Below are 24,811 nucleotides of genomic sequence, written 5' to 3' on the forward strand. Positions count from 1 at the left end.
CCGTAACTTTTAAAAGGACCATGGGCGTTTTCTTCAGGCCCATAATCAACTTCAATATATCCAACCACGTCTTGTTTTTTTTCTTTTTCAGGGTCCGAAAAGCCCAAAGATCAAACAAGACTAGACATCAGCCCAAAGAAGCTTAAAAGGACCACGTTGAGGTTCTTGCATACTGTTTAATTTTGTCCAGAGAAGAGACTGGATCTCACCATTCAAAACAGCTCCATATCACCTAAAGCACACAGCAAATTCGGGGTGTTAGATGGTTGCTCGAGGTGGCGTGGCATTTCATGTTGCCATAGTTAGCAATTTGATGGGCCTTTGCTTGCTTCGTACCTCGTTTCTTTCTTTTTCTTTTTCTTTTTTTTGCCAAGTCTTGCATTCAAAGCTACTAGTCCATCCTCGAGGTTCACAGTTCACACTAGACACGCACCTTCGACATTTCTATCTAGAAAACAGCCCTGTCCTACCTTAAGACTAAAAGAAGCACAAAAATTAAAACACCACCCCCAATTCAATGATCAATTTGCAAACAATAGATATTTTCAAAAAAATAAAAGCTAAATTTGGGATATTTGATAGTGTTTGTGGGTACTGTAGCTTTTGTTTTTTTGGTGTGTTTTACCCGAAAAAATATTAAATTACGAGTTTTATATGCTGATATTAAAAATTAAAAAAATATATTTTAATATAATTTCAGGTGAAAAATACTTTTGAAAAGCAGTCTGCGCCATAATACCAAACACTTATTTAATTGAAAATTAAGCAATGTTAATTTATTAAAAAAATAACATAGTCTTTAGATTTTGAGTGGACATTATATTTTATAAACATTAGTAAAGCGTTGGTTGTAAGTTGATGGGTTTGGACCTCTAACCTTTCTCTCTAGAAGAATAACAAACCTGTGATCCTATTTATTGCAAATAAAAACAAGACAGATTACTCATAGCAACTTAATTAGTTTGTGATTAAAATGTGATAAATTATTTTCGTAAGTGGGATGCCAAAGAGAGGTTAGATGAGCTGTTACCCACCCTAAAAAAATCTTTAGCTTTCAAAATCTCCCACTACAAACATCCATGAAAAGCATCCTTCAACCATAAATATTGATAGTGCTTAGGCTAACATCCCCTTTCATGTATCCATCGTCTACCCACCGCGTCCATAAATTTCAACTCCATCAGCCGCCGCCTCTTCTCGAAGGTTTCTCTTCTGAAGACGCATGAAAAATGACAATAACATAAGTAATTACATGAATAATCATTATAAAAAAATAAATAGTCATTATACTGTAAATTTGAGCATTGATATTTAGTTTATCACTAGTTAAATGGTCCATGCAATGCCACGACCTTACTTTTATTTTTATAAAAAATATCATAAAAATCTAAAACTCAAGAGAATTGGATCTGTCCGCATACCCAAGAAAATTGGATCCTGACACAGGACCCATGACCTTTGAATTCTGATGTCAGACCTAAAAAAATGGATCCTGACGCAGCACCCAAAGAAATTGAGTCCTGGTACAGCATCCATTAGCTTTGGGTCCCGACGCCGGACCCAAGAGAATTGGGTCTTGACGGGTGACCCAATTCGCTTGGGTCCGGCTTCAATTCCCAAGGCTAATGAGTTTGGTGGCAGGACTCAATTCTCTTGGATTTGGTGTCAGGAGCCATTAGACGGCTGACCCAAGTGCACTGGGTCCTGATGAAGCACCCAAGCGAATTGGGTCCCGACGCAGGATCCAAGAGAATTGAATCCTTATGCAGGACTCATTAGCCTTGGGTCCTAACGCCAGACCTATAGTCTTAAGTCAGGTGGGGCTGCAAGACCCAAGGTATTTGGGTTATGACGACTGACCCAAGGCATTTGGATCCTGACATAGGACCCATGAGAATTGGGTCCTGACACATGACACATGAGAATTGGGTCAAGCGGGGATGTAAGACCCAAAGGATTTGAGTTTGTGCTCATGTCACAACCAAGTAACTTGGATGAGGTGCCCCTTTCCAGCCCCAAGTTTTTTAGGTCTGGAAAGGGATGCCTGACCCAAGTTAATAATAATAATAATAATTGATTCTACCCTTCAAATCAATTCTATGTTTTTTTATAGTAATAATATTTACTTCAAATTTAATAATATTAATGAATATAATAATATTATTAAATTCATCTGACCCAAGTTTTCATAGTTTTTAATCCCTTCAAATCAAATGTATGATTTTTATTTAATAGCAATAATATTTTTTAAAATTTTAATAATAATAATAATAATAATATTTTTTTATTTTACCCTTCAAATCAAATCTATGGTTGTTTTTCAATATTGATAATAATTGTTTTCAAATTTATTACTTATTTTATTAATAATATTAATTATAATAAAAATAATAATATTTATAATACAAATAATAATATTTTTGACATAAATACTTTTAATTATAATAAAAATAATTATATTTATAACAAAAATAATTATATTTAAAAACTTAAGATCCAAGAACCTTTGGTCCTGACGCCAGACCTAATAAAAATCGGTCATGACACTTGATCTAAGAGAATTGAGTCCTGACACAGGACCCATTAGCCTTGGGTGCCGACGCCGGACCCAAGAGAATTGGATCCAGACGCAAGATCCAAGTGAATTGGATTTAGACGCAGGACCCATAGCCTTGGGTCCTAACGACAGACCTAAAAGAATTGGATCTCGACACAAGACCCATAAAAATTGGATACTTACGCATGACATGTAGTCTTGGGTCAAGCGGGTCTGCAAGACCCAAGGGATTTGGGTCTGCGCTTCTGCCACACCCGAGCAACTCGGGTGAGGTGCCCTTTCCAACCCTAAGTTTCTTGGGTCTGGAAAGGGATGCCTGATCCAAGTTCATAATGATAATAATAATTTATTTTACCCTTGAAATCAATTCTAGTAATAATATTTATTTCAAATTTAATAATATTAATGAATATAATAATATTATACTCGCATAACCCAAGTTCTTATATTTTTAATCCCTTCAAATCAAATTTATGGTTTTTCTTCAATAGCAATAATATTTTTCCAAATTTAATAATAATAATAATAATAATAATAATAATTTTTAATTTTACCCTTCAAATGAAATCTATTTTTTTCAATATTAATAATATTTTTTTCAAATTTAATAAGTATTATATTAATAATTTTAAATATAATAATATTTACAATACAAATAATAGTATTTTTAATATTAATTATAAAAAAATATTTATTAGACAAATAATAATATTTTTGATATCAATACTTTTAATTATAATAAAAACAATAATATTTATAATACAAACAATTATATTTAGAAACATAAGACCTAAGAACCTTAGGTCCTGACATCGGACCCAAGAGAATTGGGTCATGACGTAGGACCCAACACGCGGTTCTGCAAATCCTAGGCGTTCAGGTCTACACACCCAGACGGCGGGTCTTCAGACCCGCTTGCCTGGGTCTGCAGCTAGGCGTGCGTATTTAGCCATAATGCCCAAGGCGTGGCAGCCCCAACGCCAGGTGTCTATTGCCTAGGGCCGCGACCAGGTGCGCGGGTTTGGTCCTAACGCCCAGGGCTTGGGAGCCCATCGCTAGGTGTCTGCCGTCTAGAGCCTACAACCTCATCTAAATTCGAACTGACCATCTCCCCAACCAAAAGACAACCTCACCCCCTGCAGTCTTTGCAACTCTCTATGGCAAGGGCAGCTCTGCCGTTACACTACTCCAATCCACGGTGCTTTTAGCAAAATGCAAACTCAAACAGTGCAATCCACAGTGAAATCACTCACAATCTATAGTAATATACTGTAATTCACTGATCCTCCAAATAGTGCAATCCCCAGTGAAAGCACTCACAGTCTACAGTGATTCGAAACAGTGCAATTTACAGTGAAATCACTCATAGTCCACAGTAATTTACTCTACAGTAAAACAATGATCACTTTTAGTTATATTTAATAATAATGCATGCTAAACACAAACATATTTTCAAGAAAAGTCGAGAGATCATACAAGTTTAAATCTATAAGTATGTTAAATAATAATTCATGGCAAACATGCTTTTAATACAAATATCATAATAGAACACTAGCATGTATATCAAGTATATATTCAAACTCACCATTGTTATTAATTTAAAGTTCTAACATGCTTGCTAATATATAAAAATATATATGCTTAAATTTAAACAAACGAGTGCATTTACTTGTTGAGACACTTTAAAGTAATGAGATTTTTGTTGATATCAATGATTAATCATTTATTCTTTAAGGTTTTATTGTTCCTCACTTGTGCAACTAGAATATTTACAATATACCTCATAAGATTCCTAAAATACCACCTTGATTTAGATACACTTCTAAACAAGATCTTTGAACTAGAGAATATAAAACTCAAATATATCTCAAATTTAGGAGGAAAACCAAAACTTAAAATGAGATGAAAATACTAAAGTATGAGGTTAAGAAGTAAAAATCTAAAAAATCCAAGTCAAAAACTCTTTCTTCACACCCCTCCTAATTTCAAAAGCTAAAAGTTGAAGAATTAACAAGAGTTAAATACTAGGTTTATAGGGTCGTGCTACACTTTAACTTAAATTAAAAAAAATAACATGAAAAAAAATACTCAGGCCATATGAAACTATTTGATATTATTATTAAACCTGACCTAACAAGTTAACCTTGAAGCCTCCCGACTAAATTTTTACCTAACCTGAGTTTAAAATTAAACAGTGTATTAGTTGTCTTGACATGATCCAATCGACTTATCGGTACAAAGACAACCCAAAAGGGAAGTAAAAAAGCATGGTTTGTTACTTAATCTGCCAAGTTTGTAATCCAGGTGAAAGACTCTAGTGAGTTTAAGAGCTTTATTTTTTTAAAACTGTTTTTACATAATTATACGATAAAAAAAATGTTTGTAAAATCAAGTACAAATCAAATATCATAATATTTGTTTGAAAATACAATAACTTTATAAAAAACAGATCAAAATAATTATGAAAATAAGTAAATATTGAAAGATAAAATTTTAAAAAATAATAATGAAAAAAAAGGAGGAAAAAAGATGCAAATGTAACAATAATAATAATAAATGTTATCCTTGTTCATATAAACAGTAAGACAGTGATATTTACAATTATAACATCAATTGAATATAAATGATACTAGAGGCACTTGAGGTCGTGGCCTAGCGGTCATGGCAGGGACTTGTTCCCTTCCTCAGCATCCAGGTTCGACACTCTATGTGCACGTCTATCACCCCCGCGGTGCCTTACTAGCTGCCTGCTGGGCTTGCAGGGTGTTCTGTGGATCCGGAGATTAGTCGTGGTGCGCGTAAGCTGGCGCGGACACCTCGGGTTATAAAAAAAAAACAAGAAATGATACTAGAGTTTCATGGGAGCCCCAACACCCCTTAAAACGAGGGAGTCCATGGAGTACTAATGTCATCTATAATTTTTTTAGCATCATTCAAATTCAGACTCAGCTTCGTGACTCCAATTAATCATGGCAGACCATATTTAACTATAACCTTGAGAAAGCAGGAAACTATATATAGCCTCTTTAATTCCATCAAATTTTGCAATAATCTAGTATATAGAATCCCATTTATCAAAAAAGGAAAAGAAAGAAGAATAAAGAATCCCGATCGTGGAGCCTCTCTTATACTTACCCGCCAATCAAATGCTTAAATTTAGTTGCAAATCGTAATTAGATACAGGAATTAATCACTGTAATGACGCGAGGCTCATTAGAACATAAGCCCTTGATCAATAATTAAGTTAAAGGGAGTTATGTTTCGGTCGCTCCCCACGTCATTTCCTTTGACTTGAACGAGGTGGAAAATCTAAGACTTTATGGTTATGTTAGATGCGATCGGGTGTACTTTACCCAATACGGTTGGACCAAACCCAGTTGCTGACCACCTAGTCAAATGAAACATAGCATCAAGGGGATCACCTAGCTAGCTTCAAGTGGTGTCTTATCAGTTGATGGATAACTGCTTTGTGTGATACACAAGAAAACAATATTGGAATTTCTTGTTTTTTTTTGACGAATTTGTTTCTGGTTATCTCTACTCAGGGCTAGCTTGCCCCTCGAATACTCCTGCGTCTACCTAATTGTCTAAAACGACCTGACAGCAAATGAGTATATTAATATTGCCTTTGCCTTATAAGGTGACATAGGTCAGGCATTGCTTTGTGCACCAACACAAAAAGAAGAAGAAAAATATTCCTCTCTGTCTTTGTTTGCATAGAGAGGGAGGGAGACTAGGAAGAGCTAGTGGATATGGACATGGCACCATGGATTCGGGTTCTAGTTCTGGTGGCTTGTCTGTTTCCGGCATCTGTGGAGTCCATGGTCCGGCACTACAAGTTCAATGTAAGTTGTAATGATACCAAGTACTATATTCCTGGCCTAGCTAGCAACGTGTTTCCATGATTAGTTTCCCCTTAATCTAGTTAATCAAATCAATATTGCACTATATATGCTCATCATTCTGTCATTAAGAACCCAGGTCCTATGTGCACGATCCTTTTTCTTCCGAGCAAACTATAATGCGAGCCTCTTGGTTAGAAACGGCTAATACAATACTTTACGTCACGTGAGCTTGAAATGACAGTGTTTTGTCTAGCAATTCCCATGCATATGCATGCCTTGTTTTGAAGGTCGCATGTAGACACGTGATGAGAAGTTCCGTACGAGGATATATACATGAAAACGCAATGTCCCTGGTTCTTTCTGCAAATCTTATTTCAGTCTTCTGAAACTCTGATGAAGCTTGTCATAACTAATTAAGATGATTAAGTTTCCATCTGTTCTTCTTTTGAGGGTTTCTAGCTGGCCAGGAAGCTCTTGCATGCATGAGCTTCACCTTCAAGCTATGATAGGCAAAGTTTAAATAATACGATTACTTGGTGAAGTGACTATTTTTATGGAGAAAATTTAAAATTTAAGATCAATATTTAGTGCGTAATTATGGCAGAAGCTTAGCTGGTTTCTCAATATTACCATCCTTTTGGTTTGTACATCTTAATCATATATATATATATATATTTTTTATTTTAGCGAGCGAAACTGCATTGCATTCTGCATGCAATGCAGTTTTTTTCCTTTTTCTTGGCTATAATATTAACGCAGCTGGCATTCCACTTCGAATTATCGTGTCTCATACTTTCTTTTCATGCTTTCATTTCTTGATGTTTTGTATCAAATTAAAGATTTCAAGTCAAATGACTGAGAAAACACTTCAAAGATTTTTCACATATATATACCTTTGTCTAGTTTTTAAAAACACGACTTATGTAGCTCAAAATTTTTATATAATGGACCACCTCCGCGCACACGTATAATTTCAATGCATGCATACCTTTAAGTTGAGTGAGTTATCAAAAAGATCACGAAGTTGTTCTTTCTTAATGCATAAGTGATCAATATCCAAATACAAATTTAATTGGTAAAATATAATAAACCTACCAAATCTTGATTATCAAACAGAAAAGTGATATTAATTATTGTTGAGGGCAAGCCACCTAAATTAAGTTTGGGGACTGTAGCCCAAAGATCAACCTCAAGATTGTTACTGTGTCGATGTCTTCTGGATATATCTCACGGCTGTTTAATTTTCATGAAGGTGGTAATGAAAAATAGCACAAAACTGTGTTCAACAAAGCCCATTGTCACTGTGAATGGACAGTTCCCAGGGCCTACTTTAGTTGCCAGAGAAGATGACACTGTGCTTGTGAAGGTGGTAAACCATGTCAAATACAATGTCAGCATCCATTGGTGAGTCTGCTGTGAATTACATATTTTACTAAATTTTCACGCCGTCCGTTAATTTTTGGCCTGATTAAGATCATTATGGTATTTACAAATTCTGATCAGGCATGGCATTAGACAACTGCGGACCGGTTGGGCCGATGGCCCTGCATACATAACGCAGTGTCCTATTCAGCCAGGGCAGAGCTTTGTGTACAATTTCACCATTACTGGTCAAAGGGGCACTCTACTCTGGCATGCACATATCCTCTGGCTCAGGGCCACTGTCCATGGTGCTATTGTAATTTTGCCCAAGCGAGGTGTTCCATACCCATTTCCTACACCACGCAAGGAAAAAGTCATTATATTAGGTGAGTCTAGCTCAACTTAACGCCTTTAAAACTTGAGCTAGTTGAAGGCTGACTTGGTAAAACTAAGTTTCATGTGTGCATTGAATGCCTACAAGAAATTATTGTGTTGCTTGTGCTTTACAATTAATCCATATATCAAGTAATTATTAGTTGACAATTATGTATTCGGGTAGAATAATCATTGGTCAACAATCAATCTAATTTTTCCAATTGTAGGTGAATGGTGGAAATCAGATGTTGAAGCTGTGATCAACGAGGCGACGAAATCCGGGATAGCACCTAATGTCTCGGATGCTCACACAATCAATGGCCATCCAGGGCCTGTCTCAGCCTGCTCTTCACACGGTAAAAATTAAAACAACTAGCACAACAAAACAAGCTGTTACATTCTGACAATAGCTAGTTTATTGCATTGGTTATCTTTCTCAATCATTCTATCGATTGCAGGAGGGTATAATTTATCAGTACATCCCGGAAAGACTTACATGCTTCGGATCATCAACGCTGCACTAAATGAAGAACTCTTCTTTAAGATTGCTGGCCATCAACTCACTGTTGTAGAGGTTGATGCCACATACGTAAAACCCTTCAAAATCGACACCGTTGTCATAGCCCCGGGCCAAACCACAAACGTTCTTGTGACGGCAAACCGTGGTTCTGGCCAGTACTTGGTTGCAGCCTCACCTTTCATGGACGCACCCATTGCGGTTGATAACGTGACGGCCACAGCCACCTTACATTATTCTGGCACCCTTGCTAGTACCATCACTACACTCACCGTACCTCCTGCCAAAAACGCCACTCCGGTAGCAACAAACTTTACGAATGCTCTACGTAGCTTGAATTCGATAAAATATCCTGCTAGAGTCCCTTTAAAGATTGATCATTCTCTTTTCTTCACCGTTGGCCTTGGTGTTAATCCTTGTGCTACTTGTATCAATGGAAGCCGTGTTGTGGCAGATATCAATAACGTTACATTTGTGATGCCAACAATTGCTCTCCTTCAAGCTCACGTCTTCAACATTAGTGGTGTTTTCACAGATGATTTCCCTGCCAACCCGCCCACGCCATTCAACTATACAGGCACACAACCAACGAACTTTCAGACAGTGAAGGGAACAAAACTTTATAGACTTGCTTATAACAACACAGTCCAGCTAGTTCTACAAGATACAGGAATGCTTACTCCTGAAAACCACCCTGTCCATTTGCATGGCTTCAATTTCTTTGAAGTTGGAAGGGGAGTAGGTAATTTCGATCCAAATAAGGACCCAAAGAAATTCAATCTTGTTGACCCAGTGGAGAGGAACACAATTGGGGTCCCAGCTGGTGGATGGACCGCTATAAGATTCATAGCAGATAATCCAGGTAATCAAACATTTCTGCTATAAATAAATCAGTACTCCCTCTTTTTTTCCATTCTGAAACATTTTTCCCCCTTTTTTGATGTAGGGGTTTGGTTCATGCATTGCCATTTGGAGGTACACACAACATGGGGACTTAAGATGGCATTTGTTGTAGACAATGGCAAAGGCCCAAATGAATCTGTTTTACCACCGCCTCCTGATCTGCCAAAGTGCTAGAGAAAACAATGCAAGGATTCTCTTCTGTAAACTGTATAGACAGGAGAGGAAAATTGCAAGTCAGATTGAGCAGAGGAAACAAGGGAAGGATCATAGGGAGAGACTGCTGAATGGTTTAGAACTAATAAGAAAGAGTTCTTTCGAGGCTGGCTAAAATCAATGAATTGTTGCTCGGGAATTTTAAATAAAATCACACCGAAACTTTCCTTCATTTTTTTTTTTGGTTTCTTGGGGGGTTGGTTTTTCACTGTAATTTGCTATTTGTATATTCAGCGATGTAATTATGGAATATGCTGTAATTAATTAAAACATCCCGAAGGATATTGAGAATTCTTTAAATGTTTTACATGAATTTCTCATGACTTGGCATGGCGGCATGGCAACAACAATCCCTCGTCATATATTCCATGCTTGCCATTTAAGTTGTCTCGAGAGAATTTTCCTTCGGATGTCCACAAATATAAATAGGAACACTCGAGTATTGGAAAGAATTTCGAAGGAACAAGGGTGGGCTACGAGAAACAATCTCTCGAAGATCCATTTTAGGCCCGAGGCCACTTGTGTGTATTTTCTCATTTCGTGAGCCACGAGACCACCGAGAGTTGGAGAATACTACTCTTAACGATGTTGGATTATAGAAATAAGAGATTTATTAAACGTTAGCAAAGCTAGAAGTTGCTCATAATTTTATATAGCAAGATTGGCAGTGGGCTCTTGATAGTTTAATGGGCTGCGCTTTTATTCTATTTTGGCCGGCCTTTCTATTTAATGGGCTGTGCCTTTCTTTCCAGTCATTAACAGCACTGGTCTGAAATTAAACACTAAGTGGGCTGCCATCAAATGATATGATAATAAAAGATTATTATTATTATTATTATATATATTGTCATGAATATATCGATATATTTATGTTAACGTCAGTAATCATCCTTGATATAAAACACAAAAACATATATTCAACTCAAACAAAACCTTTTTTAAAAAAAAAAAAACTAAGAATATTTTGAAAAAGCTTCTGCAAGCACTTTGCCAGAGAGTTGTTGACTTGCGGTTGGCTGCCGCGAAAACTAGCCACGAGTTGGAGCACGCGCCTGGAAGGAGGAGCAGCCTCGAATCTCAATCACGTTGGCTCAAACTTTTTGACTTTTATGAAAGAGCACATAAAGGGAATCTTTCCTTTAATGGAAAAATATCGATTGGGGTGCCGAACCTTTTCAATTATTGAGACATTGCCATAAATTTTTTAAGCATCAGCAGTCACCATCGATTCCAACCATCCCACTTGGCCTACCCCTACCCCTACCCCTACCCTTGTGTCAAGGGTCACTACCCCAAGTCCAAAGGGAAACTACAAATGGATGCTTCTATACATAACGAGACATATTCTCTATGAAGTAAATAAAGCATATTGTATGGAAGGGATAAAAGATTGCCCTTGAGTAATCGTTTTTAAAAACGGGAAAAAAAAACTTCAGGACGCAGGAGTTTTTTTTATAAAAAAAATAACATAATGCCAAAACTATCATAGTTGCATATTTATTTTTAAAATATCATAATTTCAAGATGCTCATGGGACACTTGCGCAATCTCAAGATGGGCGGGTGAGAGAGAGAGGAGTTCTGTCAAGATGAAAGGAAAGAGGGTTTTCACGGCAGAGAGAAAGATAGAGAGAGGGAAGGTGAGGTTGGGGGCGGCGCGGGGAGGAGGAGAGAAATAAAGGGGAAATGGAAAAATCTACTAATTTTTTTTTTAGTTTTTGTAGTTTAACGTGGGTGTCCGGGCTAGCTTGCGCGTACCTCGACTAATCTCACGGACCCTGAAATTAACGACCATGTAAGCCTCCAGTGGTCATCATATGAGCAACCACATGGCTCGAATCTGAGACCACAGAGGGAGCAAACCTCTTGATCCCAAGTTCTTACCACTGGGCCACCACCTAGATGGTTAATTGGATGTGAAGGTCGCATTTAAACATCTTAGAGTTTGTTTGGGATTGTGATAATAGTGGCTGTTCAAAATATTTTTCGCTTAGAAATATATGAAAATAAAAAAATTTATTTTTAAAAAATTATTTTCAATATCAGCACTTCAAAACTGTTTTTTAAAAATTATTTTTGACATCAGCACATAAAAAAATTTCATTTTAAACAAAAAAATCAAAATTTTTGAGAACGCGGCCTTTAGATTGCATATGCTTTACTTGCGTGTTTTATAAAACTGTATTATTTTAAAAACTAAGTTTATAGCTGTGTTAATTTAGATATATTTTTTAACCATTATATTATTTTTGAAAAAAAAAAACTCCATGAAGGTAAAACGGAAGCAGCTATTTTCAAATATGGAATATACGTTTTTCTACTTGGATACCATTATAATTTTATACTTGAGATGATTTTTCGAGATTGACGGTATTTGTTTTTTTCTCGTTTTACTTCGATTCCAATTATTTCTTAAGTTTTTTATTTTTCTCTGTTAGTAAGAAGAAAGGGAGAGAGAGAATAAAGAAGACAATACTGTCGTGTGGAACAGTACACGAAAGAATATTAGATGAAGCTAACTTGTTTTTTTTAGTGTCTTTTGGCTGGAGGGGCACATCCTGTCCATTTCGTGAATTCATGAACCAAGTAGTACTGCTTTCATTGTCGTTGGATTTTTTTTATAAAAAAAAAAAACAATTGTATATAATTAAACAGCCAGCAATAACCGTTTAATTAACTTTATTTATTTATTTATTTATTATGTGACCCATAATGCACTCCCCAAAAACAACTAGAATATGTGACAAACGCAACAATTTTCAAGACAGATTTCTTTCGAATAAAATTTATTTTGAAGACACGCATGAATAAAGAATAACCTCATGCGGCAACTATGTTTTATTGTCGTGCGTACGTGTCGCTAAAATCATTCTAAATTAAATGAATTTAACCGGGTTTATAACTTGTTTAGTTTAATTAATTAAAACCCTAATCGAGATCAAGTCAGCCCATCAAACTTTGACCAAGTTTAATACATAGAGAGACAGAAACATATTAACTGGTTCACATCATTCACTTTCCACTATGGTTTTCCAGTTTGATGTTCGTATTAAAAAGAGTTTTGATATTAATTCAACAACACAGCGGAATGTTGTCCGTAAATCATCACATCCTCTTTACAAAAAAAATATTATTTCGTCCCAAAATTTTAAATACAAAACAATCTCACCCAGTACTATAGAGTTAATCCTATGAATTTACATATGATTATGATTTAAAAAAGATCGCATGGTCGATAAACAAATGTATATCATGCAAAATTCACAACAATTAATTATATACGCATTTTGTTTTTCTGTGATAATTGTAATTAATACATGAATTTTTATCCTATTTTTTATTTGATGATAAAAGTATTTTTAAATTACCTCACAAATTACTCAAGATTAAGTTTTTTTTCTCCCAACAATCTTACTAATTATCCCACAACAATATGGTGTATTAATTAAAAAGATTATTTGAGTTAATTTTAAAATTTAAACTATATATAGAAAGGAGAGTAATCAATTACTTTTCCTTGGCCTTAATTATAGGCTGAGAGGGGCATTTCAATCGAAATTGTTCGAAAATGTATTTTTTTAAAAATAATTTTGTATGTATATTTTTGAATTGTTTTGATATACTAGTATTGAAAATAAATTTTTTAAAAAATATTATTTTAATATATTTTAAATAAAAAATATTTTAAAAAACATCGCTATAAAAATTAAAAAGTTTGAATCCGGAAAAAAGGAAGAAAATAATGGCCGTGTGACCTTGGAATACCTCAAGCAGCTATTAATGGAGGGCATGTTGTCCCATTTAATGGGAGGTGCGAGATTCGAGGTACCCGATAAAAAGATGATGGAAGGGCTAGAAAGTAGAAAGCATGTTCCCTGTGCATAAAGCATCTTTTCAACTTGGGCCTCCCTTTATTTCTTATAAAGCCCATCATCACATGCACCTAAAGAGTAAATTCTGGCCAATCCTGGGCTCTTGCCTTCAGGACAGATAAATTCAATCATTTGTGGTCCTCTATGATCAGAAAATAATCATTTCGTGGTCCTTTTCATTTTGTTTTTTTTTGGTAATTATCCTTTTTTATTTAATGAACTCATTAATTTCCACACATGGCAAAAACAATGCTGAGATATTATTATTATCCATACAACTAAGTAGTATGGAGAAATCACTGTTTTTTCATACCTATATATATTATGAATTACAACAGTAATTTATAGTGTATTTATTTATTTATTTTACACTTTTTTATATATTTTTTAATTTTTTTTCCAAGTTTCCCCTTTTTTCTTTTTTTTTCTTTCAAAGTTACTTTTCTTTTTTTTCAACTTTCCTCTATTTTCATTTTTTTTCATTTATTTTTTTTAAAATTATTTTTGTTGATTTTACATTTTAAATATTGAGTTGGTTAAAAATTTCACTTTGTAATTTTTTTCTTTAAAATACTGTGGATTTCTGTGGTATTTTTCCACATAGTTTTTCTATTTTATTTTTTTATTTTTCAAAATTATATTTTTTGAATTTTTTTTAATATTGAGCTGATTGAGAATTTAGTTTTGTAATTTTTTTCTTTAAAACATTATTGATTGCTACAGTGTTTCTTCGCTTGGTTTTTTTATGATTTTCTCCGAAATTATTTTTTTTATTTTATTTTTTAATATTGAGCTGGTTAAAAATTACAGTTACAATATGTGAGCAAAGCACTGTAACTTTCCTCGCAAATTACTGTGGATTGCTACAGTGTTTTTTCCCACATGGTTTTTTTCTGTTTTGTTATGTTTTTTTCTTAAATTTTCTTTGTCAATTTTATTTTTTCAATATTAAGTTGGTTAAGAATTGCAATTATAAGTAAATACAAGTTTTTCCTCACAAAACACTATGGATTAATACAGTTTTTCCTCACATGGTTTTTTTCCAGTTTCTTTTGTGTTTTTTTTTTTGTAATATTTTTTTCAAAAAATATCTTCGTCGATTTTTTTTTTATATTGAGTTGGTTAGAATTTAACTTTGTAATAAAACTTAATCATGTGAGGAAAGCACTGTAACTTTCCTTACAAAACATTGTGGATTGCTATAGTGTTTCTCCACATTGTTTTTTTTTTTTCAAAATCTTTTTTGTTAATTTTATTTTTTTAATATTGAGTTGTTTGAGAATTATAATTACAAGTCATTACAAATAAGGCTAAATCATGCGGGGAAGCACTGTAGCTTTCATCATAAAACTTTGTGAATTACTACAATGTTTCTAACATGATTTTTTTTTCTTTTTGTTTGTGTTTTTTTTGTTATTTTTTTTCTAAAATTGTCTCTGTTGATTTTTTTTTAATATTGAGCTGATTAATAATTTAGCCTTGTAATTTTTTTTCTTTAAAACACTGTGAATTGTTGCAGTGTTTTTCCATATGATTGTTTTATGATTTTTTTCAAAATTATCTTTGTGGATTTTTTTTTTGAATATTGAGTTGGTTAAGAATTATAATTACAATAAAGCTAAATTACAAAACATTGTCAATTGCTACAACGTTTTTTCTCATGGGTTTTTTTCCTTCCAAAATTATCTTTGTTAGTTTTTTTTTAATATTAAGTTGGTAGATAAATAATTTAGCTTTGTAATTTTTTTTACTTTTTATTAAAAGAAAAGCTAAATCATGTGGCGAAAGCACTGTATCTTTCCTCACAAAACACTGTAGATTGCTACAAATCATTTTGTTCAGTCTCTAAGTAATAGAAACTATATTTCCTCACAAAACACTGTAGATTGCTACAAATCATTTTGTTAAGTCTCTAAGTTTTTTATCACCAACACAACCTTTTTTTCCGTCATGAAATATTTGTTCCATCATACCTTTAGTTTCTATTACTTATCTGGCGCTGGTTAACAATTATAACACTATCAAGTGTATTTGTTTTATAAGCCCACGGCAGCGCGCGGGCATGTCATCTCGTTTTTCAATTATTTTGTGTGTGTATATATATCAACAATGAAGTCACTGGAGAATTTATTCAATTAGTTGCATGCATAGTTTTAAAACCCGGCCTGGTCCAGCGGGTCGACCCGACCGACCCGGGGCTGGAGCAGGGCCGGGTTGAAAAAAAATAGGGTAAGGAAAAACCTGACGTGACCCGGCAAAAACCGGTCAAAAACTTGATTATGACCTGTTAATTTTTTTTTTTACTAAAATAATATCGTTTTGATTTTTTTAAAAAAAAAAATGGACTCGGGCGACCCGGTGACCCGGTCAAAACCCGGGATCCAAGCCTTGGACCGGGCTGGTCACCAGGTCGAGTATGAAAACTATGATTGCATGTGAATTTAAATATCTGGAAATAAACTTAAATTTATTTTGATGGAACTACTAAAATGATTAGCTGGTGGACGTTTTATCAAGCAAATTAATAAGGAAAATAAAAAAATGAATTTTTTTTTATTTGGAAAAAAAGCCCAAATAGTATTATAAAATTGACACACACGTGTAGAGGACCCTACAAAATTTATTTTTTAACAACTTGCTAACCTGTGTTCCTTGATATATTTAACATGTGTATATACACACAAGAAATACAAAAAAAAAAAGATTAAAAAAATAAAAATTTTAAACGAAATCAAATAGTAGGAAAAAAAACAGATTTTTTATGTCATGGAATCTCACTTATCTGGTTCCGGAAAAAAAATAAAGTCATTTATAAAATTAGAGAAGAAAAATAAACAATGAGAATTCAAAAGAAAATAAACAAAATAAAATAAAATAAAAAAAGAAATGATTGATTAATGAAGCCCCTCCTCTCTCTCTATAATCTATATTGGTCTGGGCCTTGATTCAGGTTCACTTCTAGCCGACTAAGCTCTGAACTCTGGGCTCCATGCATGTGGCAATGTGTGAAATACAGCCGAAAAGCTTGTAAATGGAAAGACACAAGTAAGAGACAAAAAAAAAAAAAGGTTTTCTATCTCTTATTTTTCCAGCTCAAAGAGAGAGTAATACTGAAGAGACCAGGTAATATTTCTATACTAGAGAGTTATTACTATATATTGGTTAAAAGTATGTTTAATTTATTATTATGTAAAATAAGGTTTTGATTAGAGTTGTATTACTTAGTTATAATTAAAAGAATAGTTTTATTAATATCAAGTACATTAAAATATCACTGGTTCTTCTAAATATTTTTATTAATATCAAGTTTTGACATGATTCCTAATACTATTATAAATTTTATTTGTTTTTTTTTCAATTATCATGTACATGATATGAAAATAATAATACTAGTAATAAATTGTTCGGGAAAAAATAATTCATATTATTTTTTTTATTCTTAAATTTCTTAAATAGATTTTGAATGTGATTTTTACTGTATTTATTATTTTTTTAACTTTCAAACTCATACAGAATATCGACATACTATTTTGATATTTTTTTATTAACTTACAATCAAAAAAATTATTTTTAGTAGAAACAATGATTATAGTTAAAAACCTTGTGTTCACTAAGATAAACAAAACACACATTAATAAGAAAAAAATATCCTGATGGAAAAAAAAATCAAAATGACTGTATTTTTTATTTAATAAAAATATCAAATAATTCTATGGCACTTGAATTTTTTTTTAGTTTAAAAGAATAATTTTTCTTTATGGTAGCGCGAGCATGCAAACTAGTACTACCTAAAATAAATTAAATGAAACATTACATATGTGTTATGTTAGCTAATATAATTGAGATTTGAAAAAAATAGGTTTGAGAAATCCTATAAATTATATTTTCTTTGTAACTAAGATTTTATGAGAAAGTTTTGAGTAGAATAATGAAAAATAAAATATATGTTGATTAATTAAAAACTTTTAAAACTATGGTTGAGCTTCAACCACATTACACTAAACGGACCAGGCAGCTTGAAAATGGTGCTCGATGGGAAAAGAGACAGTCAGATGGATACATATGAAAGGTTATGTTATGACAAGGACCGAGAAAGGCGGTTGTCTGGGAGCCTATAAGAGATGTTGTTTTTTCTTTATTTCTTGATAGTTTAGACGGGTAGAGAGAGAGAGAGAGAGAGAGAAGAACAGTGGAGCAGGGGACCGCTCGGCTGTATTGGCCGAGGCTCGCAAAGGATGCTCAAACTTAGAGCGGAAGAAGAAGATAAAATAAGGGAAGATCGTATAATTAAATTACTCTGTTTCATGAATCTAAAACATTTCAATTTCTTTTTTTATAGGTTCTGTGCTTTATTTCATGAATACGTGCCATTTTAAAAAGCATATGGATATCCCTTTAAATCCTGAATTTAGTATAAATAAATATGATTAACCATTAGAGGTAACTCAGTTAGTCAGATTTTAAGTTTGCTTCCCAATAATTATGAGTTTGAGTTCCTTTAGAGCCACCGGAGACTTACATAGTCGTTAACTTCAAGACCTGTATAATTAATTGAGGTGCGCGCAAACTAACTCAGACACTCATACTAATAATAATAAAATATATAAAAATTATGAAAAATTCATGAAAGTCATAGAACAAAATATACTTTCTCTATTTTTTAAATCTCATGCTAGAGGAATCCACATATATAGCATATCTAAGCCCACCATCATCGTAAAATTAAAATTATGAATGTTAATCTAGTATAAATCTAACTAGTTCGTTCAAAATAGAGTTTGCTTTTTCGGTATTATAATGTATGGTGGTTTTTCAAAATATATTAAAATATATATTTTTTATTTTTAATATTAACACTTCAAAATCATTAAAAATATTAAAATAATATTAATTTGATAATTTTTTTTTGAATGAAATACAAATGCATTAAAAAATAGAAAATAACACGCCACTAACCACTCTAAAGAGATAACAACACTAGAGCGGTGATTGACATTATATTTTGGAAGCGCTTTTAAAAAAAATTAATTTTTTTTATTTTTGTTTTAAATTAATATATTTTTGATGTTTTCATATCATTTTAATTTGCTGATGTCAAAAATAATTTTTAAAAATAAAAAAAACATTATTTTAATATGTTTTGAAATAAAAAAAACACTTTTAAAAATAACAATTGCCACACTCTCAAATATCTTGCCACAAAAAGATTTTACAGGAGAGGGGCTGAAATAATAGACTCCAATTACAGAGATCTTGATAAGCTACCCAATCACTTTATATATTGTCATCTTTGATCCTGTTTGACATTGCGTTTCAAAAGCTTTTTTGAAAAATATTAAAAAAATTTTATTTTATTTTTTGCTTTAAATTAATATGTTGTTAATGTTTCTAGATCATTTTGATGTGCTGATATCAAAAATAATTTTTAAAAAATAAAAAAAATATTATTTTAAAATATTTTAGAATGAAAAACACTTTGAAAAACTACAGATTTTTAAATATTTGTTTACCAACTGAATTATTTTCTTAAACAAGGTATCATGAGTTATTTGTTGTTCTTCTGCACTACACATACAAATTAACTAAAGGTTTATTAAAATTTTAAATATTTCAAAATATATATTTTTTGTAATTTATTTTATTTATTAACTGAAGAATTATTTAGATTGTTCACATTTTAGCATAAAAAATCCCTTTATTATCCCTAAAACCATCTTTTATGGTAGGAATTATTGCAAAATGCATGATATAAAAAACCATAACTATTTGTTTGGTTTTCATAGATGAAATAAATCAAATCTGTGTTTGACCAAACAAAATTAATTACGTTATCTAAATTCTAAACTATTGTGATAATTTATTTAGATTTTTATAGGGTTCACTTGTTGATTAAAGATGTTATTCTTTTATTAATTCTCGAAATTAAAATTTATAAATAAATAAATAAATAAATATTTTTGGTCCATATTAATTTAACTTATTTAAGACATAATTTTCCATTCTAACCTTAATTAGCTGAGAACAAAAAAAGGACTTCCACTGCTTTCTGATCCTTTGGTTGGTAAGTTAGATGAACACGCGCTTAAAAGGAGAGTGGGGAGTTGTAACATTCTCCTACTCAATTCCACTAACAAACATTGTGAAAAAGGAAGAGAAGTGAGACGTGGTGGTTGGCTGGCTGGCTGGCTGGAGGTGGCCACTGGCCCGGGAGTTGCTTGTGATGCCCTATGCTTGGGTCTCATAATCACAGACTTAACCTGTGACGTGGATCCAGCTCATTGGGTCAACTCTGTCCTTCACTTATGATTTATTGGACAATTATAATTAGTGAAAAATAGCCAATAATATTGTGCCAGATGTCAAGATCGAGGGTGCTTTTGCAAGGACCCTACCTCCATTGCTGAGACGGTAACAATGTTCAGTGATGTGGGAGGCTGCCCAATAAGAGGTGTTGTAACTGTGTTAGGGCCCACCTGACCAGTGTGGTCTTACTATTGATCTGGACCGTCGTTTTGGCGGCTGCCATTTAAAAAAACCGACAATAACATAAACAAGAGATGGGAAAAAGAAAAGGTATATCACAGTTGTTAATTTTCCTTAGATAATCATAAGAAATGATTAAAAAATCATTTATCTAGGTAGTTCGATCCGAGGGCCTAAATTAGAGGATTTATGTGTATCTGTTGACCATGTTTTAGCACAAGGAAGCTCTTTGGAAAAGTTTGTTTTTGTGATGCAAAAATATTTTTGAAAAAAATATTTTTATTTTATTTTAAATTATTTTAAGTGTTTCTAAATTATTTTAATGTACTAATATTAAAAATAAATTTTAAAAATTAAAAAAAATATTATTTTAATATAATTCAAGTGAAAAATAATTTGAAAAGCTACTACTATCACAATAACAAATAAGCTTTTTCTCCTTTTAACAACCACATTAAAAAGTTAAAGTTTTAAATAAAAATTTCAAAAAAACTCAAAATTTGAAAGAAAAAGATTTTTATTTTTAAAATTTTTTGAAACAGAATCTTTTTGATATGCTGTTGTTTTCTTGTTTTCTGTTTTTATTCTAAATTTTGAAACTATTTTCAAAATTTTCACTGTTCATCTGTTTTTTTACCACTTTCTTTTACTTTCTTTTTGTTTCTTAAAGTTGTCTAAAAATTAAAAAAAGAATTAAAAATAAAAACGACAAGGGTAACATATGTACAGTTGTTATTGTTCTTATGTTTCAAAAGAAAACAAAATGAATCAATTTTTTTTATTGTTTCAGAAAATTAAAGAAAAAAGAAATGGAAAATTACACCAAACATCTTCCTAGAAAAAAAAAAAAAAAAGAGTGAGAATTATGATGAGAGGGGGAGGTACCTTTTCATTAAGTTTGCAGGATCCACAGACCCCATACCAGCCAATAACAACCCACCACCTCCAATCACTGCTTCTCTCTCTCTTCCCAAGATTTAAGCCACAAAGAAAAGGAAAAAAAAGAAGAAAAACTCATGAGATTCATTCCTTGAAGCTAAGCTAAGCTAAGCGAGGTACTTTGCTTTTGGGCTTGTGATTTCTGCTACTGTTTCTGTTCTCTCCTCCTACTCATTGGAGTCACTATACCCACCTTTTCTTTTCTTTCTTCTCTTTTCTCTGTTGCTCAGGCCTCAAGAAAAGGAAGAAAGAAGAGATCTTTTGTTTTTCATTCCCACCTTTTCTTTTCTCTCCAAGTTTCTTTCTGCTGGGCTATCAAATTCATTGAAGCTACAGAGACAGAGTGTGTTTTAAGTTACAAGCTTTCCTCTTTTGGAATTCTTGTCAGTTGGTTTTTCTTTTCAAGTGTTATTGTTTTTCTGTGTTTTATATGTTTGCTTCAGTTAAAAAGTTTTTTAGAGCTTAAGCTCAGATCTCACCAGTGGTTTTAGGGTTTAGGTGTTTTACTTCTAGATTGCCTGTGCTAAATTTTCTTTGCTTTTTTTTTTTGTCCTTTGTAGATTCCTGAGGGCATGCCTACGCATAAAAAGCGATTCTGATTCCTTTCAAATGCCTTCTTGATTTAACGCTGATATTTCTGTGGTGAAACTTCCATCTCTCTGCATTTCCTCTTCTGGGTTCTCCTCCTATTCCTCTGTTTTTCCTCTCCTTCATACATCCAACTTCTCTAGCCACTTCTTGTAATCATAGTAACTGCGAAGTGAATTTGTTTGTTTGACTTCACTGGCATGTTAACATAACAACTTGATACAATGAAGTGGGAAACGGAAATCCTATCTCCTGGATCGTACCTTTCCAGCTCGAATTGGCTTGCAGAAGAGAGCAAGAACACAAAATGGACTATAGCAGAGAACAAGGCATTTGAGAATGCTCTAGCAATTTATGATAAGGAAACTTCTGATAGATGGCACAAGGTGGCAGCTATGATTCCAGGGAAGACAGTAGAGGATGTGATAAAGCAGTATAAGGAACTAGAACTTGATGTTAGCTACATAGAAGCAGGGTTGATTCCAGTTCCAGGATATAGCTCCTCTCCATTCACATTGGACTGGGTTAACGGCAATGGTTATGGCTATGATGGGTTCAAACAATCTTATGGCCTTGGTGGAAAGAGATCTTCGACAGGCCGACCTACCGATCAGGAGAGAAAGAAAGGAGTTCCATGGACAGAGGAAGAACACAAGTAAGTTTCCATATGTATTCATATTATTGGTTAATTTTTTGCTTGAATGGGAATTAATATGAAGTTATTGATTCAAGAAAAGGCTAGTTTCTTTTCTCTCTCTTTTTTTTAAAAAAACCTTGTATTTTCCGTTGTATACAGTGGATTTAGTGTAATATGGTGGTAGGCCATACTACTCGAATTGGTGGTGGCTGAGAATATAATCCGTGGAAGAATCTAATCTGGAGGAGAGCATAATTGTAGTAGAATCTTTAAATTCAGTTACTGTGGATATGTTTTTATCGCAGTTGTACTTTAAAGGTGGATGTGTTTGCCAGTTGCCATAACTTCGTTTAAAGTTTCTGTTTTGTAGTTAAGATATTTGCAATGACTTGTTCCTTCGCACAAATTACTGGACCTAACGATTCAATTTACTGCAGGCTGTTTCTGATGGGCTTGAAGAAGTATGGTAAAGGGGACTGGAGAAACATATCTCGCAATTTTGTTATCAGTAGAACACCGACTCAGGTGGCTAGTCACGCACAAAAGTATTTTATCAGGCAGCTATCAGGAGGGAAGGATAAGAGAAGAGCTAGTATTCATGATATAACCACTGTCAATCTCAACGAAACGAGAACTCCTTCACCGGACAACAAAAGAACATCACCTGATCAATCTGGGGCGATTTCTCAGCAGCCCAATTCTGCTGCCATGCCTCGAACGCATTTCCAATGGAACCAACCCAACAGTGGAGCAACCATGGCTTTTAATTCAACAAATGCAAATATGTTCATGTCTTCTCCTTATGGGATTAACTCGTATGGGCTTAAAATGCAAGGCCAGAATCCGCATAGAGGTGCTGTTCATGACTCTTACATTGGACAGCAAACCATGGGTTTTCAGATGCAATCTGCGCAACACTACCCTCATGGATGAGAGAATGGTTGTTCTTTAATCCATGGCTCATAACTCCGCGTCTTCTTTTCAGTAGTATAGTTGTGCTTATGCCTTCTTTACTGTTTTTTTTTTCCTCTGGTCTTTTGTGTATAAGCTGTCAAGAACTAAGTTAGTCAACAGTACATGAACTTGGAGGGGACAGGATTCTGTTTTGCTTGGAATTCAATTTCCTGATTGTAAAACTGAGGCTGGTTATCCTTGTATTCATGAACACCTGCTCTGTGATGTAGGGAGTGGTGGCCTTATCCAAATGGGCACGGGGAATGTGTTATGTGGATCTTGTTTTAGAAGAGCGTAGGAAATAATCTTGAAGTGGGAGCGGGACTCTTTTACGCTGTGGTAGCAGGGCTTTTAAATTTTTTTTTTTGTTTAAAAATATATTGAAATAACTTTTTTTATTTTTTTAAATTTAATTTTAACATTAGCACGTCAAAACAACGTAAAAACATCAAAAATAAAATTAATATCAAACAAATAAAAAATAAAAAAATTATTTTTTTTAAAAACACTTTGAAACGTAAAAATAAACAGATTTCGATATTACCTCCCTCCCTGCCCCTATTATTTGAATTTTGAAGTTGATACCTTAAAGATGTGCCCTTCAAGATAAGATTAAAAACATGCAGAAGGGGATTTGCATAGATCAACAAGCAAACACAGGGAATTCCAAGTTAAGGTGGAGAGAAAGCAATAAAGGAATCAACGTGATTAGCATCTTCAATAATAAGTTGAAAGCTAAGCATTTATAGACCTGCTTGTGCAGTTGATGCACAAAAAAGGTTGACTATTATGACGTGTGTAGTGTTAGTATCTGTAGAAGATGACCACTTAAAGCTTGAATTCAATATGCAGGAGGATCTCTGAACTTTTCAGTATTCTGTTTTCTTTTTCTCCATTCTTTTAGATCAATAGTTGATAAATTGCATCTTGCATTTTAGCCATTTGATTAGCAGCACCCCAGAATCTGCAGCTGCACTTGAATTTGAGAAACGATTGCCTCTTGCTTGGTGGTGTGGCTTGTGGACAGCCAATGTGGTTCTGCACTTCTGCCTTGAAAGTCCAAACTCACTCCACAGTGAGGATAGATGATAGGAATATCATGCCGAGACATGGTTCATATTTTCGTATGATTTATAATAATGTAGAATAATACAACTTTTATATTATTAGATTTCATTTGCTGGTTTGATTTAATTATTATTAAAAATTTTATTTAGTAGATTATAAATCTAATTGTTTGTTCGAGTTAAAGTTTTAATATTTATATATATTTTTTTAATATTAAATATTTTTTATGAATTGAATAAAAATTACAAAATCAACCTCCATTCTTCTAATTTTTTTTTCTTCAAATTTTTATTGTCCTGCATCGATTTTAGTATAGAAATTGTGTAAATCCCTAAAATTCAATACAGTTTCTAAACCCTAGAAATTGTGAAAAATCCTCACCAATAATGACAGAAAAATAAATGGTCTCTTTGACTTGGCTTGACCTTTGAAACCGTAGTCGAGGCTGACTCTCCATTCCACTTCAATTCCCTTCTCTTTTTTGCCTGAGCAATCTTTC

At 33.2% G+C, this 24,811-nt stretch overlaps 2 protein-coding genes across 5 annotated transcripts; both read left to right on the forward strand.

Annotated features, from left to right (window-relative positions):
- Nucleotides 1-6,192: 6,192 nt before the first annotated feature.
- Nucleotides 6,193-10,085, forward strand: LOC7468582 (laccase-4). The gene is made up of 6 exons (XM_002314088.4): nt 6,193-6,402; nt 7,655-7,806; nt 7,906-8,150; nt 8,367-8,495; nt 8,598-9,518; nt 9,603-10,085. Exons 1-6 carry the CDS (start codon nt 6,310-6,312, stop codon nt 9,731-9,733), a joined length of 1,671 nt encoding a protein of 556 aa, XP_002314124.1. The 5' UTR covers nt 6,193-6,309; the 3' UTR covers nt 9,734-10,085.
- Nucleotides 10,086-21,033: 10,948 nt separating this feature from the next.
- Nucleotides 21,034-23,426, forward strand: LOC7481492 (transcription factor DIVARICATA). Of its 4 annotated transcripts, none has more exons than XM_052455902.1 (4): nt 21,034-21,181; nt 21,626-21,707; nt 21,884-22,308; nt 22,728-23,426. In XM_052455902.1, exons 3-4 carry the CDS (start codon nt 22,049-22,051, stop codon nt 23,221-23,223), a joined length of 756 nt encoding a protein of 251 aa, XP_052311862.1. In that variant the 5' UTR covers nt 21,034-21,181; nt 21,626-21,707; nt 21,884-22,048; the 3' UTR covers nt 23,224-23,426. The 4 variants fall into 4 exon arrangements, with proteins under 4 accessions (XP_052311862.1, XP_002314123.1, XP_024464763.1 ...); XM_052455901.1 differs by having other exon boundaries at nt 21,133-21,470; XM_002314087.4 differs by having other exon boundaries at nt 21,626-22,308.
- Nucleotides 23,427-24,811: the final 1,385 nt, after the last annotated feature.

This window comes from Populus trichocarpa, chromosome 9 (assembly GCF_000002775.5).
Source record: "Populus trichocarpa isolate Nisqually-1 chromosome 9, P.trichocarpa_v4.1, whole genome shotgun sequence".
NCBI lineage: Eukaryota > Viridiplantae > Streptophyta > Magnoliopsida > Malpighiales > Salicaceae > Populus > Populus trichocarpa.